Genomic DNA, 20,584 nt, shown 5'->3' on the forward strand with positions numbered 1-20,584 from the left:
GAGCACTCCCACCATATATGAAACAAAGTATCTGGTGAACCCCCACATCTCCAACACACATCTGATGCAGTATCATACATTTTTGCTACTACGTCCGGGGACCTATACCACCTCGTAAGCAGCTTATATGCATTCTCCTGAGTTCTAACACATCTGGACAGGCCATGAAATCTTTTAAGTATAGCGGAAGTGTCTTGTGAGGAGAACAAAACATTTAAGTCTCGTTCCCAAGCACAAAGAAATAGAGGCTTTTCCTGTGCGTCAAAGGTAAGTATCTTGTTATATAGGATGGAAATCAGTTTTTTGGGCAAGGGTGTAGAACAAATCAGGGCCTCGAAACAAGAGAGTGATCCAGCAATATGATATTGTCTCAGGAATTCTGAACTAGTAGCTTTAAAATGAGCGTACTGTGCTCTGGACCAGTGTTGCCCTACACCCAAGTCATGAAGAACATCAAGTGTTGGTACCATGCCCCCTTTATACAAGTCCCCTATAGGGATAGTTTTCAATGAGGTCCACAAATTTAATCGTCAAAATGCTGGGAAAGAGTGAAAAGAGTCAAAGTTGGCGGCATCAAAGGCGAGGGAAACTAAACATTGAACACATGGGTAGAGCGAAGTTTACGAGAGAACAATAGGCCCTTTATCAATGGATTTTCACTATCAACCCTCGTCATCCCACCCACCCCTCCCCATAAAGTCGTCAGGACCTGAGTCTTGAAACCCCCCAAAGCAATTTGTTTAGCCAAAGTCGTATAAGAACCAGACAATAATTCCAGATGTGACCGAAGTTGTTTGGCTTGATAATAGAGTAGTATGTCCGGCAGACCAAAGCCGCCTCTTGCTTTAGGTAGAGTCAATTGTCTATAAGAAATTCTAGGCCGAGACTGGCTCCATAAGAAAAAGGAAGCAGGAATGAAAACAGGGGCAGCCTGCATAAGATACAGAAACGTAGGTACTATAAATTATTTTATTAAATTCTTCCGCCCCATCCACGAGATCATCGGAACCCTTAGATCACGGACTTCAACAAGGGGGGAAAATTAAGGCGGTAGATGTCCTGCAACTTACTGGATATTTTAACCCCCAAATAAGTGATGAACTCTGGCGCCCACCTAAATGGGAAGTCTCGAGAGAGACTAGAGACTACAGGCGGAGACAGAGTAACATTTAGAGCCTCACATTTGGAGTGATTGATTTTAAAATTTGATAAAGTCCCAAACTCCTCTAATAATTTCAGTAAAGCAGGGAATGCAGACTTAGGATTGGAGATAAGCAATAGCATGTCATCTGCGAAAGCAGCTACCTTATGTTCCCTGTTCTCCACCTGCAGTCCCCTAATATTAGGGTCTTGTCTGATAGCTTGTATCAATGTTTCCAGAGTTCAAATAAATAGGGTAGGGGACAGCGGACAACCCTGCCTCGTACCATTAGTTATTGCAAAAGGTGAGGACAATAATCCATTAGCTCTAACCCTAGAAGAGGGCGAGGCATAGAGGGTAAAGACCGCCACCACCATCGCTAATGGAAATCCAAATTGAATCAATGTGAGGTACATATACTGCCAGTTCACCCTATCAAAGGCCTTTTCCGCGTCCGTACCCAGCAACACAAGAGGCCTATTACATTTTTTTGCGTGGTTTATGGCATGTAAAACCCTATAAGAGTTGTCTCTACGCTCCCTGCCTCGCACAAAACCAGACTGCTCCTGTGCGATCAACTTGGGCAGAACCAGGGCCATTCTATTCGCCAATAGCTTTGCCCATAATTTAACATCTGTATTTAGGAGTAAAATGGGACGATAATTCCCACATTGAAGAGGATCCTTACCCTCTTTATGGAGAATAGCTATATGTGTCTCAAGGGCCTGTGAGTGTGGAGGACAACCTGCATTTAACGAATTAAAATATTCCACCAAGGGAGCTTCTAATACATCCAAAGAAAATTTGTAATAGTAAATCGGAAAGCCATCCGGTCCAGGACATTTCCCATTCGGAATAGTCCTTAAAGAGGCTCTGTCACCAGATTTTGCAAGCCCTATCTGCTATTGCAGCAGATAGGCGCTGCAATGTAGATTACAGTAACGTTTTTATTTTAAAAAAACAAGCATTTTTGGCCAAGTTATGACCATTTTTGTAGTTATGCAAATGAGGCTTGCAAAAGTCCAAGTGGGTGTGTTTAAAAGTAAAAGTCCAAGTGGGCGTGTATTATGTGCGTACATCGGGGCGTTTTTAATACTTTTACTAGCTGGGCGCTCTGATGAGAAGTATCATCCACTTCTCTTCAGAACGCCCAGCTTCTGGCAGTGCAGACACAGCCGTGTTCTCGAGAGATCACGCTGTGACGTCACTCACAGGTCCTGCATCATGTCAGATGAGCGAGGACACCGGCACCAGAGGCTACAGTTGATTCTGCAGCAGCATCAGCGTTTGCAGGTAAGTAGCTACATCGACTTACCTGCTAACGCCGATGCTGCTGCAGAATCAACTGAAGCCTCTGGTGCCGGTGTCCACGCTCGTCTGACACGATGCAGGACCTGTGAGTGACGTCACAGCGTGATCTCTCGAGAACACGCTGTGTCTGCACTGCCAGAAGCTGGGCGTTCTGAAGAGAAGTGGATGATACTTCTCATCAGAACGCCCAGCTAGTAAAAGTATTAAAAACGCCCCGATGTACGCACATAATACACGCCCACTTGGACTTTTACTTTTAAACACACCCAGTTGGACTTTTGCAAGCCTCATTTGCATAACTACAAAAATGGTCATAACTTGGAGAAAAATGCTCGTTTTTTTAAAATAAAAACGTTACTGTAATCTACATTGCAGCGCCTATCTGCTGCAATAGCAGATAGGGGTTGCAAAATCTGGTGACAGAGCCTCTTTAAGACCTTAATCTCATCTGAAGTGACTGGAGCCAGAAGCGATGTCTCATCATCTTTAGAAAAAAGGAAGGGATAACTTGTCTAAGAAACTAGATATGGCCTGGCGATTTCCCTCCACAAAAGAGGTGGGCGCAATAGTGTACTATTAGGTGTTGTAGCAGTGTTTTGTAAATTATACAGTGAACTATAGAATGAAGAGAAAGTAGCAGCTATAATACATGGGTCATTAGACAAAGAGCCCTGCTCTGTCATTATGTGTTTGATTTGGGTTTTCTCTCTGGCTTTTTTAACTAACGCGGACATAACCTTCCCCCCTTTATCCCCATGAGAGTAATATTTATGTTGCATACGAAGGTAAGCCTCGGCAGACTTAATATTTCAAGCAACCTTAAGAGAATTACGGAGATTAGACAGTGTATCCTGTTCCAAAATAGCAAGTGACCTCTTATGTAACTTTTCAATTTTTGCTATCTGAGACAAAAGTTCGCATATTCGCTTGGCCTGCTGTTTTTTTCCTGAATGCTCCAAGGGTTATAAATTCTCCTCTCATATAGGCCTTATGGGCCTCCCATCAAGAAGCCTGAGTAGTGTCTCCAGACATATTAGCATCAAAATAGGACTTCACCTTCCCCTCCAGAGCTACCAGTGTCTTGTGGTTGTCCAGTAGAGTCTCATTTAATCTCCAATTCCACTCTCTGGCCACTTGACCAATAAGTTTAACCTCAAGATAAACAGGCGCATGATCGGAAATCGTTATGTTGCCGATCGAGGAACTCAGAATTTGTGAAAGACAAGAGTCACGAGTAAATATATAATCCAGCCTCTGATAAGAACAAGCCGTAGAGAAGAAGGTGAAGTCCTTAGTGTCGGGATATAGAGTCCTCCACACATCAACTAACCCAATTTGTGCCAATGAAGACAAGATACGTCTCTGAGCTCTGAAGGAAACCGCTGATCTCTTTGAAGTAGAATCCAACAATGGGTTCAAAACTAAATTCAAGTCACCTCCCCAAAATAGCATCCCTTCCGCGAAAGCAGCGACTTTCTCTAAAACCTCAACAATCCAGTGCGTGGTGCTCACAGGAGCATAGAGGTTAAATATTGTAACTAATTGTGTGCCAAATCTACCTTTCAATAGCAAGTATCTCCCTTCTGAGTCAGCTATCAGGTCTTCACACATGAATGAAGAATGTAAATGAAAACCAATGCTTACACCCCTAGATGCTGAAGAGGGACTGGGGGCATGATACCATTTATTGTAAAGACCATATTGTAAATTCGGAATATGGCCAGAACGAAAATGAGTTTCTTGTAACAGTACAATTTCAGACTTCGTTCTAGACAATAGAGAGAAGATACGACTCCGTTTAGGTGGAGAGTTACATCCCCTTACATTAAACGTACAAAAGTTTAAAGTCACCTCAGCCATAATCAAAAGAATAGAAATAGCTCGACAGAGCATATAGTATGAGTACCTGTAAAATGAAGGACCAACATAATCTGAAACAATGTAGAACAAAACTGCATATCATACAGAAATATTGGATAAGTCGTAGTGACATCATAAGAAATACAAACGGTACAGGAGACTTTCCTATATGTATATGCAAACCTGAAATGAAGGAAAAGAATGGGACCCAATAAAAAAAGGGACCCAAGAAGAAACACAACAAAGTAACGTCCAAGGAACAATTGACACAACACATACATTTTGGGGTCTGCATATATTTTCTTGATTTGTGTCGAAATGTACAAAGTAAAAATAACAAATGTATTCGGTTTCACACCAACAGAAGACATGGCAAATACATACAACACATAGTGGATACAAAGGGGGAAGGATCAACCTTTTTCATTGTAGCCAAAATGTAATACTGCAAACAAACAAAAAACACTTGGGCCTAGTCCGGGATCAGCTGCTGAACACTGTGGCTGGAATCCTGCCGGGGCACGGCACCTTCGGGACTTATGAAGTAGTCTGTGAAGGCATCTCTCACCTGTACTCCACGGTTGGATGGTCTTCCTAAGCCCCAGTTGATGTGGGGGTCACGGAAAGCTGTCTGTGTCTCCACCTCCACATCAGCTCGCTCATGATCCCTAACATATTTGTGGAGAACACAGGCAGCTTTAATGACCCCATCAACTGTTTAGGCATCCAACTGAAGGGGACAGGTGAAGACCCTCCAATTACTAACCATGATCCCAAAGGTGCACTCCACGAAGCGTTGTGCTCGGCTCAGCCTCTCATTGAAGACCCTCCTCCGGGCATCTAGTCTCCTCCGTGGGTATGGGCGCAGCAGGTTGGCCATCAGTGGAAAAGCCTAGTCCGATACCATCACGAAGGGGACTGGATGTGTGGTACCCGGATGAGGTTGGGGTGGAGGTAGTTACCGAATCTAGCAGGATTTGTTTCCCTAAATCCGAAGTCAGTAGCGCCCGGGAGTCACCAGTGCTTCCATATGCGCCGACGTCAATAGCAAAAAACTTGTACAAGGCATCAGCCACCGCCATCAAGACGACAGAAAAATACTTCTTGTAGTTGAAGTAATATGATCCTGACCGCGGTGGCTGCTGCACACGTACGTGCTTACCGTCGATGGCGCCTATGCGATTTGGGAAATTGGCCACAGATTGAAAGCCTGCTGCCACCTGCAACCAAATCTCCCGAGTCGGACTGGGCATCGCGATGGGCTGCAAATACTGCCAGATCACCTGGCATGTGCATATGACAATTCCAGAAATAGTTGATTTCCCAACCCGGAATTGCAGATGCAGGGATGAATAACTCTCCCCTGTTGCAAGAAATCTGTAAAGAAAAGAAATAAGCAATTAGTAACAAGTAATCATAATGGAAAACCAGCATAACTTGGACATTCATATTGGAAAACCATACATGACTTAGCATTAGATTTACATCCACCATACTGTAAAATGTTTTAAGAAAGTGTTTAAAAAAATCCTAACACACCGCAACGTGATCAGCAGCTTCTCCACAGGACTAATGGCCGTCCGCATAACGGTATCCTGCCTCCTGAGATGGAGCGACAGAATCTCCTCCAGAGTGTCAAATGCCGGTAACTCATAACATTTCGGGGGGTACCTGTAGAGACATACACATTATAACAAATATACAGACCCAAAAGGTCTAAAGTTACAGAACAAATCTTGTCTAAAAAAGGGGCATTCAAAGCCAAATGGAATAACATAGCATGTGCAACATACATACATGAATGGTTCCAAAATGAACACGATGTAACCCCAATTTCAAACTTGAATATGTATTCTGAAATTAACGTTGCATTGCGGAAATTTAGGTTACACACAGAAAAACAAAGGTTAGAATCAACACAGTTGTAAGGCAACAAATTAAGGGTCATTTCTTACACATTTGACAGGAGAAACTAAAACACACTGTGTGATGCAACATTTGTAGGCTGATGCAATACACAGTGCCGGAGAAATTCCCACAATATCTGCTAAAACACACATTAAAACGAGAAGAAATATCATCAAGGTACATTAGCTTCACGCAACCACACAAAATCTCTCACCGTCTTAATTCCTGATAAAGGTGGCCAATGTGTCCCCCTTTCATTCTGGAGAATATTAATGGGGTGCACCCAATACCTCAGTTGCCTTTCATGCTCCTGTGAAACATCAAATGTGACCAAATGTCCATTATAAGGTTCATCACAAAAAAATACAAACAACATTGACAACATAATCCATAAATGTAGAAACATACCTCACAATTCTTTTCCGTCTAATGACATTGTAGACGATTTGCATCAGGGCGGCCATGTGGCATCGGCGATCTTTGATGCGCCTTTGCACCACATGTTGTCCCTGCTGTTCCTGCTGGGATGGGCCTGCTGTACTCTCAGAACTCATTTGGAATGCTGAATTCCCTCAGTAACCAGTGGTTTGGAAAAAAGGGAAATTGCAGGTTTTGCCCTGGGTTTTTGTACGCCTGGGCCAGAAGTACAGCCCCTAGTGGGCTGGTTCTTGAAACGCCTGTTAACGCCACCAAAAACGCCTGAAAAACGTCTCTAAAACGCCTTGGAAACCCACTCATTTACGCGTGAAAAACAGCTCCGTAATTTACGGACGTATTGTGTTAATCGTGTGAACATACCCTTATAAATCCAACACCAGTGGGGATTATTCGTCCACTGATAACGAAATAAACAGGGGGAATCGAAAGAAGCACAAATGACCTTATGCTCCACTTTAAGAAAGCCTAAATCGGCTAGCACGTCTTTTTTAGAGAACACCAAAACCAACAAGACTCAGGACAAAATAGATTAGTCCAACGAAGGGACTACAAAACCCAGCACGGAACGAAGACACACAAAGACAAAACTCAAGACCAACAAACAAAAGGCCAAGAATTAACTAATAACATCTCTTCGAAAATTTTGACAGAATCGGAGCCACGCTATCCTCATTAAAACCCACGATAAACAAATACTGGGACATGATGAGATATGACCACAAATATGGTGTCCTGTTTCATAATAAACATAGATTTGTTTATCGTAGATGGAAATCTTTATCTAATCAGCTTATTCGAGCTGATATAAAGAAAAAACAGATTCATAAAGAAGCCGCCTTAAATACGCCTAAAAATGGTACATATCATTGCATGTCCTGCCGAATTGTAACTCTATTGTTAAAGATAACTATATTAATCATCCTACAAAAGGCCATCAAATTTATCATAAAAGATACTACAACTGCAATTGCAAAAATGCAATTTATATGCTGAAGCTTCCTTGCGGCAAAGCTTACATCGATCTGACACCGATCCGAAATTAAAACCTTCGGGCAAAAATTAAAGAACAAACAGCAACACCAACTACTATTTTAAAAAGAAAACATGCTGACACAACAGTAGCCAAATACTTCTTTGAAATGAAGCATAAGGTCTATGATTTAAAGTGGTGCATTCTTGAGGAAATCACAGGTAATGATAATGAACACATTAAGACCAAACTACTCCAAAGGGATGTCTATTGGATATATACACTTAATAGTATCAATCCCACGGGCATGAATGAAACCTGCAACTTTAATATTATTCTGTAAATATTTCCATCATGACACAATTACTAAATACCAATGATTGAATATACATTATAGCTAATTCATTGCAACTTTTTTGTTGTTGCTATTAACCATTTTATATAAGCTTAACCCCTTTCCCTCTTTGGCTACTTTTGACCTTCCTGACAGAGCCTCATTTTTCAAATCTGACATGTTTCACTTTATGTGGTAATAACATCGGAATGCTTTCACCTATCCAAACAATTCTGAGATTGTTTTCTCGTGACACATTGGACTTTAAGTTACTGGCAAAATTTGCTCGATATGTTCAGTATTTAACACCAAAATTTTGCGAAAAATTGCAAAAATTTGCATTTTTCTCAATTTAAATGTATCTGATTGTAAGACAGGCAGTTATAACAGACAAAATTGTTCCTAATTAACATCCCCATGTCTACTTTATGTTGGCATCGTTTTTTGAACATCCGTTTATTTTTCTAGGACGTTACAAGGCTTTGAACTTTAGCAGCAATTTCTCACATTTTCAAGAAAATTTCAAAAGGCTATTTTTACAGGGGCCAGTTCACTTGTGAAGTGGCTTTGAGGGCCTTATATACAGTGAAGGATATAAGTATTTGATCCCTTGCTGATTTTGTAAGTTTGCCCACTGTCAAAGACATGAACAGTCTAGAATTTTTAGGCTAGGTTAATTTTACCAGTGAGAGATAGATTATATTTTTAAAAAAACTGAAAATCACATTGTCAAAATTATATATATTTATTTGCATTGTGCACAGAGAAATAAGTATTTGATCCCTTTGGCAAACAAGACGTAATACTTGGTGGCAAAACCCTTGTTGGCAAGCACAGCAGTCAGACGTTTTTTGTAGTTGATGATGAGGTTTGCACACGTTAGATGGAATTTTGGCCCACTCCTCTTTGCAGATCATCTGTAAATCATTAAGATTTCGAGGCTGTCGTTTGGCAACTCAGATCTTCAGCTCCCTCCATAAGTTTTCGATGGGATTAAGGTCTGGAGACTGGCTAGGCCATTCCATGACCTTAATGTGCTTCTTTTTGAGCCAATCCTTTGTTGCCTTGGCTGTATGTTTCGGGTCATTGTCGTGCTGGAAGACCCAGCCACGAGCCATTTTTAATGTCCTGGTGGAGGGAAGGAGGTTGTCACTCAGGACTTGACGGTACATGACTCCATCCATTCTCCCATTGATGTGGTGAAGTAGTCCTGTGCCCTTAGCAGAGAAACACCCCCAAAACATGTTTCCACCTCCATGCTTGACAGTGGGGACGGTGTTCTTTGGGTCATAGGCAGCATTTCTCTTCCTCCAAACACGGCAAGTTGAGTTAATGCCAAAGAGCTCAATTTTAGTCTCATCTGACCACAGCACCTTCTCCCAATCACTCTCAGAATCATCCAGATGTTCATTTGCAAACTTCAGATGGGCTTGTACATGTGCCTTCTTGAGCAGGGGGACCTTGCGGGCACTGCAGGATTTTAATCCATTACGGCGTAATGTGTTACCAATGGTTTTCTTGGTGACTGTGGTCCCAGCTGCCTTGAGATCATTAACAAGTTCCCCCCGTGTAGTTTTCAGCTGAGCTCTCACCTTCCTCAGGATCAAGGATATCCCAAGAGATGAGATTTTGCATGGAGCCCCAGATCGATGTTGATTGACAGTCATTTTGTATGTCTTCCATTTTCTTACTATTGCACCAACAGTTGTCTCCTTCTCACCCAGCGTCTTACTTATGGTTTTGTAGCCCATTCCAGCCTTGTGCAGGTCTATGATCTTGTCCCTGACATCCTTAGAAAGCTCTTTGGTCTTGCCCATGTTGTAGAGGTTAGAGTCAGACTGATTGAGTCTGTGGACAGGAGTCTTTTATACAGGTGACCATGTAAGACAGCTGTCTTTAATGCAGGCACCAAGTTGATTTGGAGCGTGTAACTGGTCTGGAGGAGGCTGAACTCTTAATGGTTGGTAGGGGATCAAATACTTATTTCTCTGTGCACAATGCAAATAAATATATATAATTTTGACTATGTGATTTTCTTTTTTTTTTTTTTATATAATCTATCTCTCACTGGTAAAATTAACCTAGCCTAAAAATTCTAGACTGTTCATGTCTTTGACAGTGGGCAAACTTACAAAATCAGCAAGGGATCAAATACTTATTTCCTTCACTATATTAGAAACCCCCAAAAAGCAACCCCATTTTAAAAACTTCACCCCTCAAAGTATTCAAAACAGCATTTAGAAAATGTCTTAACCCTTTAAACATTCCACAGGATTTAAAGCAAATTATAGGTGAAATTTACAAATTTCATATTTTTTTGCAGAAATAGTAGTGCAATGTATTAGATATGTCAGTTATTCACTGACAGCAAGCCGATTAGGCTTTTCAGGAGAAAACATCCCCGTAATTTCAGCTGTAACGGCATGTGCAGGCGCTTGAACGCCGCGTCCATTACGGACATAATTGGCGCTGCTTTTCATTGGAGTCAATGAATAACGGCTCCAATTACACCCCAAGAAGTGACAGGTCACTTCTTTGACGCGGGCGTCTATTTACGCGCCGTCATTTGACAGCGGCGGGTAAATATACGCCTCGTGTGAACAGACAAACGTCAGCCCATTGCTTTCAATGGGCAGATGTTTGTCAACGCTTTCAAGCCGCATTTTTCGGGCGTAATTCGGGGCAAAATCGCCCGAATTACATCCGTAATTAGTGTGTGAACATACCCTTAATTTTATGCGTCGCTGTCAAAATACGGCGTGTAAAATGACGGCTCGTCAAAAGAAGTGCAGGACACTTCTTGGGACGTTTTTGGAGGCGTTTTTCATTGACTCCATTGAAAAACAGCTCCAAAAACGGCCGTAAAATACGCCGCAAAAAACACGAGTTGCTACAAAAACGTCTGAAAATCAGGAGCTGGTTTTGCCTATTTTCAGACGTTTTTAGTCTAGCGTGTGAACATACCCTAAGGGCACATCAAGCACCCTAGTTTTTTTCTTTTTTTTTGTAAAGGCAACTCTGCAGGAAGGTGTCCTTTTACATGGAGCTGGCAAATGTTCATGTTCGAGGGGGTGCCCATTCAAAAGTTTGCAGGGCCTTTTCTAGTCACACCCGTCACTAATTACACCTCACACCTGAGTAGAGATGACCCCCTTAGTTGCTGGGCCTTATAGAAGTTGTTGCAGATTTTGTAACTTTAGTTCTCCAGAGTATTTGAGCACCCTCCTTTGGCACATACTGTATATGTATGCCAAACATGAGGCGGTGGCAAAGTATCTAAGCTGCCTAGCAAGTTACACCAAATTTATTACGCCACAATGTGCAGTTTCATGTGCATTTTCCACAGTTATTAGGTTAGACTGGTGTCCTACAAGTATAGACCTAACACTATTCATAAATATGTTTCATGGAACTATCCGACATTCTGGTAAAAATTCATTGTCGTGCCCTCCTGTTTCCCAGTTTTTTTTTTCATGTGTGGAAATGTTGAAGTCGCGCAGCCATTACTATCACTATCTAGCTTCCATAACCATACAGCAGCTTATCTAAACTCTAGAAAAGCACGACGTTCAGATTCTACATAACGGAGGGACCGTGTGTGCAGAGGAGACCTGCTGCCGCCGTATACACACGCTCTCTATACTAAACGAGTCACACAGGGTAACACGCCGCAGACTTCCAGCACGAGAGGTCGCCGCAAAAACAAGCTCTACAGCTACAGCGTAATGACGATAAGCTCCGCCCCCTACGTAGGGACACGTGCACGTTCCGTTACATTGCGTCGTTACCTAGTAACCAAACGGCTTCTCCAGCCTTGCCCTGAGAAAGTACCGGCCGTAATCAGGTACCGGAAAATGATATCCATCAGACGTTATTAATGACGGGGAGATAACGCAGCAGAGTTGAGGCACAGGGATCATCGGTAACAGGTGATAACCCCAGTGCTATTATGGGAGGGTGAGCCGGCCCTCAGGATAGATATTAGGGTATGTTCACACGGCCTATTTACGGACGTAAATCGGGCGTTTTTGCCCCGAATTACGCCCGAAAATAGCGCCTCAATAGCGCTGACAAACATCTGCCCATTGAAAGCAATGGGCAGACGTTTGTCTGTTCACACGAGGCGTATATTTACGCGCCGCTGTCAAAAGACGGCGCGTAAATAGACGCCCGCGTCAAAGAAGTGACCTGTCACTTCTTTGGCCGTAATTGGAGCCGCTATTCATTGACTCCAATGAATAGCAGCGCTAATTACGGCCGTAATTGACGCGGCGTTCAAGCGCCTGCACATGCCGGTACGGCTGAAATTACGGGGATGTTTTCAGGCTGAAACATCCCCGTAATTTCAGCCGTTACGGACCCCCGCCGTGTGAACATACCCTAAGGGTATGTGCACACACACTAATTACGTCCGTAATTGACGGACGTATTTCGGCCGCAAGTCCCGGACCGAACACAGTGCAGGGAGCCGGGCTCCTAGCATTATACTTATGTACGATGCTAGGAGTCCCTGCCTCGCTGCAGGACAACTGTCACGTACTGTAATCATGTTTTCAGTACGGGACAGTAGTTCCATGGAGAGGCAGGGACTCCTAGCATCGTACATAACTATGATGCTAGGAGCCCGGCTCCCTGCACTGAGTTCGGTCCGGGACTTCCGGCCGAAATACGTCCGTCCATTACGGACGTTAATGTGGTCGTGTGAACCCAGCCTTAGGGTATGTTCACACGGCCTATTTACGGACGTAATTCGGGCGTTTTTGCCCCGAATTACGTCCGAAAATAGCGCTGACAAATATCTGTCCATTGAAAGCAATGGGCAGACGTTTGTCTGTTCACACGAGGCGTAATTTACGCGCCGCTGTCAAATGACGGCGCGTAATTGGAGCCGTTATTCATTGACTCTAATGAATAGCAGCGCCAATTACGTCCGTAATTGACGCGGCGTTCAAGCGCCTGCACATGCCGTTACTGCTGAAATTACGGGGATGTTTTCAGGCTGAAACATCCCAGTAATTTCAGCCGTTACGGACGCCCTCGTGTGAACATACCCTAAACAGCAACTCTACAGCACAGTTGTGATCATTCATAGTTGTATTATTTATTTAGAATTTAATTGTAGTGTAAGGATAATATATCTAGATGATAAGCCCTACAACATTACCTCTACACTGTAATAAGATGTGGGTACAAAAAAATTATTTGTACACATTGACATTGGGCTTCGTTTATACGGGAGCCGCGACTTAGGCTTTGTTCACATCTGCGTTTGGGAACGGGACCCTGAACAGACACAAACTGACACCGACGGAAACCAGAGCTTTCCATTTCCATCTCCATTGATTTCAATTTTGACGGATCCGGTCCCCGTGGTTTCCGTTTGTCTCTTTTGTGCACCGGACCCATCGTTTTGCCGGAAGCAATAGCGTAGTTGACTATGCTATTGCTTCCAGCAAAACAACGGGTCCGGTGCACAACAGACACAAACGGGCACCGGCTCCGTCGCCATTGAAATCATTGGTGTCGGTTTGTGTTTGCTCAGGGTCCCGTTCTGACGGAAACCTCAGACGGAACGTCAGAACGGGGCCCCAACGCAGATGTGAACAGAGCCTTATGTAACAGATCGGATTCCAGTGTCTTATAATGATCCTGTGAGTTTCCCTGACCAATCTATTATAAGTCACCCAAAAACACGAAACACAAAATGAAAAAAAACGCCATAAAAAATGCTTGTAGAGCGTTAATAATTCACTATTGACTTACAGCTAACATCAAACCCAACATTTTTTTGCGAATAGGAAACAATGCGTCAATGGCTAAATGCCTATAAGCACGGCCTAAGGCTACATGCACACATTGCGTATTTTGCTGAGGAATATACGCACCAAAACCGCAGGAATACGCAGGAAATTCGCAGCTAAAAACCGTACCTAATCGTGCGTTTTTCACGCTTTGGTGCGTTTTTCGGCGTGTTTTCGTGCTGCAGATTTTGGTGCGATTTTCCAAAGCACTAGGCAGATACAATTCGCAAGCGGAAACGTGTGTACATGAGATTTCCTAGAATCTCATTGACTATGCTGGTACTGTATTACGCTGCGGATTTGCCGCACGCAAATCCGTGCAGCAAAACCGCGCATAATACACATCGTGTGCATGAGCCGAATAGATTTCCGGTCAGCTTATTACCATAGCATTATAGAAGTGATCAATAGTTTGCATCGTGAAGTCCCCTAATGGAATTAAAAAAAAAAAATCAAATAAAGTTTAGTTTAAATAAAAGGTTTACATGGGGTTATCCAAGAAAAAAAAAATAATAAAAAATACATTGGCATAAATAAAATGATAAATAAAGTGATAAATACCTTTAAAGCCATCACAAACATTTATGACGTATCCATAGAATATGCCATAAATGTCTGATGGACTTGGGTCCCATCTCTGAGACCCGCACCTTTCTTCTGAACAGGGGTCGGGGGACCATATACCAGCTTAGTGTGTACCAGTAACTAATTCTCATGACTGCCCGGATATGCCCTTGTAGGACATTGGCATACTCAGCAGCACACAATACCCGGACTTGTATTTATGAATGCTTGACATATTTTAGCCCGTGATTTATTACGTTTATATGTAATTTCTGGTTCTGTCGCTTTGTAAGTTATAACATCATTTCCTGCTGTTTGTGTTGTTTGCAGGTTTAATAACAGGAAAGGATAACACACAGACTTAAGGCCGCTCAACAGTAAGAAATCTTTTGTCCGCTTTGAAATATGGATGACGAAGAGGAAAACCTCACCACTTTCCTGGCTTACACAAAGAGCCCTAAGACAACAAAAAGAACCACCTTTCAGGTATAGTATTTGTTTTTTCCCATTGTTTGGTGAATTGTAGCTTTCCCGATAGGAATGATTTGTACTAGTGATGAGTATGACACAGTATTCAGCACGTCTTGTGGATACACAATAGAGAAGTCTTTTTGTTGGCTTACCCGTGCACCGTCATTTCACTCGGATGCTGAACACTGGTTTCTTTTGTTAGGCTGAATTGTCATAATGTTTTATTAGAAAATGTTTGTCAATGGTGCATCGGGAAGCAAGTTCTAACTGCAATTTTTTTTCTGAGCTTTTTTTCAAAAGCATACTGTGCCTCCCTTTAAGAAAAGGGAATGCAACAGGACAAAACGGAAGTTATGGAATAGATAGGGCCACAGCAGCGCTCATGGGCATTACAAACAAGGGTTTTTATGTTTGAGGAAAAAACGATTTCAAATACACTTCAAGGGCATTCTGAGTTAGTAGAAGAGAGTCTCTCAACCAGGACCAACATAGATATAAGGGCCTGTTCACATCAGCGTTGGCTTTCCGTTGAGGGGTTACATCGGAGGTTTCCGTCGGGTGAACCCCTCAACGGAAAGTCAAAGGGAAACCACAGCTTCCGTTTGCATCACCATTGATATCAATGGTGACGGAAACATTGCTAATGTTTTCCGTTTGTCACCATTCCGGCAGGTTTCTGTTTTTTCGCCTGAATCAATAGCGCAATTGCCTAAACGCTTGGGGCCCCACCGCTGGGACCCCACCGCTGGGACCCCCACCGATTGCAAGAACAGAGGTCCTGAATCCCCGTTCCTCCTTTCTGCACCTCCCACAGTGAGGAGGCATGTATCGGCATTCGAGCATGCGCCTGCCGCTCCTTTCAATGTCTATAGGACTGACAGAAACAGCCGAGCGCTGTACTTGGCTGCTTCCGTCAGTCACCTAGACTCTGAATGGAGTGGCAGCGCACATGCCCGACCGCTGCTCATTTTAATGTCCTCCTCAATACAGTCGAGCAGTGTGGAGCACCAGGGGTTTCGGGACTCCCATTTCTCGCCATCGGTGGGGGTCCCAGCAGTCAGGCCCCCGGCGATCAGAGAATTTTATCGCCTATCCTGTGGATAGCTGATAATGTTTGTTTCTGGGACTACACCTACAATATTGTTATAACATGTATAATTATTTTCAGAGGTTAAAGCTACAGGCCTCCTGTAAGAAGAAATTCAGTGCCCTACAATAACACTTCTCCACTAAAAGTTAGATGAAAGAGATGAGAGAATTTCCTAAAATTTGTTTCGGGTCCAATTTGGTTCACATAGGCCACCCGATTAGATTCAGTGCGAATAAATTTGTTGTGAATCGAAAGTACTCTGATTGTTCTGAAAACTTGTGTCTGACTCTCCGATGTTCTATAGGACAACTGCGCTATTGATTCCGTAGAAAAAAACGGAAACCTGCTGGAATGGTGACAAACGGAAACCATTAGCAATGTTTCCGTCACCATAGATATCAATGGTGATGCAAACGGAAGCTAAGGTTTCCTTTTGCCTTTCCATTGAGGGGTTCCACAACGGAAACCTCTCACGGAGCCCCACAACGGAAAGCAACGCTGATGTGAACAGGCCCTAAAGAGTAATCGAAGAAAGGAACTGCAGCAACTTAAGATAATCCAATGAAGTGTATTTGATTTATTCACCAATCATAAAAACACTTGCAACGTTTCAACCCATGAATGGGTTTATATCAAGCATGTGCTCTCCCTCTCCAAGGAGATAAATGGGACCTTCGGAAACAGCCGAGTTCGCTCACTGGTCTATATCTGCCACTCCCATTCATGTGAATGAGGACTGTTGTTTCCAACAGACGCATACTCGTCCTCTCCGGTTGAGAACATTGATTTGAGATCCCTGGCTCTTCGCAATAGTGGGGGACCCAGAGGTCAGACACCCCTCCTAACTTACTTTTATATCCTGTAATAGTAAAAAAAAGAAGTTGTCAACTGGCAACCCTTTGGAGGCAAATCTAGTTATATATTGATTCATCCTTCAATCCCATACTGCTGTATATCTATTTGCCCTTCAGGACTTTAGAAAAGCAGTAACAGGTCTTGCGGGAACTTTAATGGCAGACATATTACATCGCCTTTAGGGGGGATTCACACGAACGTGTATTGGGTCCGTGCGGGCCGCGTGGTTTTCACGCACCACGCACAGACCAATACAAGTCTATGGGGCAGTACAGACAGTCCGTGCTTTTTGCGCAGCGTTTGTCCGCTGCGCAAAAAGCGCGACATGCTCAATATCTCCGCGTATTTCGCGCATCACGCACCCATTGAAGTCAATGGGTGCGTGAAAACCACGCAGGTCGCACGGAAGCACTTCCGTGCGAACCGACTGTTTCGCGCACCAGCTGTCAAAAGGATGAATGTAAACAGAAAAGCACCACGTTCTTTTCTGTTTCCAAACATCCAAACGGAGTGTCTTTGAGATGAGCGAACCCGGACAACCGAACCGAACTTCACCGGGTTCGGCCGAACTCGTTTTGGCCGAACCCGGCAAAAAAATTTCCGGTACGCGACGTCAGGAGATAGTCACTGTCCAGGGTGCTGAAAGAGTTAAACTGTTTCAGCACCCTGGACAGTGACTTCCGATCCGAATATACATGAACGTGTAAAAAAAAAGAAGTTCTGACTTACCGATAACTCCTGGCTTCTTCCTCCTTCTTCCTCCAGTCTGACCTCCCGGGATGACAATTCAGTCCAAGTAACAGCTCCAGCCAATCACAGGCCAAGCACAGGCTGCAGCGGTCACATGGACTGCCGCGTCATCCAGGGAGGTGGGGCCCGATGTCAAGAGAGGCGCGTCACCAAGGACGCGTCACCAAGGCAACGGCCGGGAGGGAAGTTCTCGGTAAGTACGAACTTTTTCTTTTTTTTTAACAGGTTTCTCGATATTGTGATCGGCATTCACTGTCGAGGGTGCTGAAAGAGTTACTGCCGATCAGTTAACTCTTTCAGCACCCTGGACAGTGACTGATGTCGACTAGACTCATCTCTATGATGGCGGCTGCGCGAAAATCACGCAGCCGCGCATCATACACGGATGACACACGCAGCTGTCAAGTGGTTTTTGCGCGCGCAAAACGCCGCGTTTTTTGCGCGCGCAAAAACGCAACGTTCGTCTGAATCAGCCCTTATAGAAATAGATGTCATAAAAAAAAAATGAGTTGATGAACATCTGATAGGAATTACCCTAATGTATTCTGCTCATGATTTATGCTTCAATATGCTCCAAGATGTATATTATTGTAGAATACATTGGCAACCTATAGGGTAGTTTACTGATTGCAATAGATTTGCTGTTTCCTCAGTTACTGGGTGTGTCATTTTCTGTTGTAGGATGAGCTAAAGAAGGCAGTTAGTGCTCGAGTGTCACGACAGCAAGCAGTGGAAGAAGAGGAATATTCAGATTACTCTGAAGAGTTTGAAAGTGATGGTATGTTTCATGATTATATTCTACATTGATTTTTAAAGGGGATTTACAGTCAGAAAATGACCTATTGTTTAAATCAAGTTTTTATGTTAAAGGGGCCTTACGTGTTAGGAGGGTCCCTTGACAATCAGCAAATCGCAAAGTGTCCCCCTGCTGGGACTCCTATCGATCAGCTGCGATATTCAGAGAAACCCAGCAGTAAGTATTTAAATTCCCTGCAGCACCACCACAGGTGGAATTAAGCATTACACAGTGTCCATTTAAATGAATGGATTATCAGTGTAATACAGGACAGGTTCTCTAGAGTGAAAGACGCTCTTTGTAACTGCTCTCCACTCTGGCGAAGAAATGAGGATCCTGGCTAGGAGACCTTCAATTATTAATTACAATTTCCCTAATCGGGTATATGAAATCGGTTTCCTAACTAGATCACCCGTTGAAAAATATTTTAATAAAAATCTTGGTAGTGTTTTTGTTTTTTATTTTCCATGTTACTATCTGTGCAAAAAAAAAAAATGCCTAAAATCTTGTAGTTATCACATTTTCCACTGAGCCTCACAATATACTGACGCTTCCTGTTCTGTAGAGATCGCGTTCCAGTAGTCACATCATCATCACAGTTAGGGTATGTTCACACGGCCTATTTTCGGCCGTTTTTCGGGCCGTAAACGCCTGAAAAAACGGACAAAAAATCGGAAGCAGAACGCCTCCAAACATCTGCCCATTGATTGCAATGGGAAAAACAGTGTTCTGTTCCGACGGAAAACGGCCGCGAAAAAGATTTGCAGGACACTTCTTGGGACGTTTTTTGGAGCCGTTTTTTGCATTGACTCTATTGAAAACAGCTCCAAAAACGTCCGTAAAAAACGCAGCGAAAATCGCGAGTGGCTTAAAAAACATCTGAAAATCAGGAGCTGTTTTCCCTTGAAAACAGCTCCGTATGCGTGTGAACATACAGTTAGGATTACAAAGACAGGTAACACCTCTATTATAAAGCTGGAGGCAGATAACACAGGCTCCACTGTTCACAACAGATGATGGACACAGCTCGCCTCATACTCGAGTTTTTCTTTTACCACCCTTTTATGCTTTGCGCTTATTACTGAAGTTTAAAGACTGACCTTTTGCTTATGCTTCATTTCAGATAGTTTAGATGAGTCCTTTGGAAAGACAAAAACAATTAAGTCAAAATTGCAAAAAGATCTTCAGAATTTCCACTTTTCTGACAACGAGGAGGATCTATATGGAAAAACGTCCTACCTTAAAAAAAGCGAACAAACAGAGAAGAGCTTCAGCAAGTATTCTGACCAAAGTAAGAGCACAGAAAATATCAGCCAAGGAGACTATAAAGATGGGTTGTCGAAATCTGGAGTGTTTGATGAAGTAAAAATACATCGGGAAACAGATGTCAAACCTATTCCAAAGCCAAGAGAATCCAGGATTAAAAGCTCGCCTTCATGTAAGAGACTTCTAAAATATATTTACACAGTCCGTTAAATGAATGTTTAGACCAAAAACGTCATCAAATGTTTTTCTTTACTGTCAGATCCACATTTAAATAGAAAATAATAAGCCACATTTAGTCCGGTTTCAAACACAGCTTATTAAAGAGGCTCTGTCACCACATTATAAGTGGCCTATCTTGTACATGATGTGATCGGCACTGTAATGTAGATTACAGCAGTGTTTTTTATTTAGAAAAACGATCATTTTTGACTGAGTTATGACCTATATTAGCTTTATACTAATGACTTTCTCAATGGACAACTGGGCGTGTTTTACTATATGACCAAGTGGGCGTTGTACAGAGGAGTCTATGACGCTGACCAATCAGTGACCAATCAGCGTCATACACTTCTCTCCATTCATTTATACAGCACATAGCGTTCTTATTACATCACTATGTGCAGCCACATACGCACACACTAACGTTACTCAAGTGTCCGGACAATGAATATACATTACCTCCAGCCAGGACGTGATGTCTATTCACAATCCTGACACTTCTGTAGCGTCTGTGTGAGATTTACAGCAAGGCAAGCGTAATCTCGTTTTAAATGACAGGTTACATCGTAATCTCGTGAGATTACGCTTTCCTTGCTGTAAATCTCACACAGACGCTACAGAAGTGTCAGGATTGTGAATAGACATCACGTCCTGGCTGGAGGTAATGTATATTCACTGTCAGGACACTTGAGTAACGTTATAGTGTTTTTAAGTGGCTGCACATAGTGATGTAATAAGAACGCTATCTGCTGTGTAAATGAATGGAGAGAAGTGTATGACGCTGATTGGTCAGCGTCATACACTCCTCTG

The 20,584-nt window shown here is 43.0% G+C and overlaps 1 protein-coding gene across 2 annotated transcripts in view; it reads left to right on the forward strand.

Annotated features, from left to right (window-relative positions):
- The first annotated feature begins 11,713 nt into the window (after positions 1-11,713).
- MAP9 (microtubule associated protein 9) overlaps positions 11,714-20,584 on the forward strand; it is a 101,064-nt gene continuing 92,193 nt past the window's right edge. The window contains exons 1-4 of one of the 2 annotated variants that reach the window (XM_075860319.1): positions 11,714-11,806; positions 14,658-14,813; positions 18,175-18,271; positions 19,413-19,727. In XM_075860319.1, the coding sequence (XP_075716434.1) occupies positions 14,733-14,813; positions 18,175-18,271; positions 19,413-19,727 (493 nt within the window). In that variant the 5' untranslated portion in view covers positions 11,714-11,806; positions 14,658-14,732. Of the gene's footprint in view, positions 11,892-14,657; positions 14,814-18,174; positions 18,272-19,412; positions 19,728-20,584 lie in introns of both variants that reach the window. The other variant, XM_075860318.1, reaches the window with a different exon arrangement.

Source organism: Rhinoderma darwinii, chromosome 1, assembly GCF_050947455.1.
Source record: "Rhinoderma darwinii isolate aRhiDar2 chromosome 1, aRhiDar2.hap1, whole genome shotgun sequence".
NCBI lineage: Eukaryota > Metazoa > Chordata > Amphibia > Anura > Rhinodermatidae > Rhinoderma > Rhinoderma darwinii.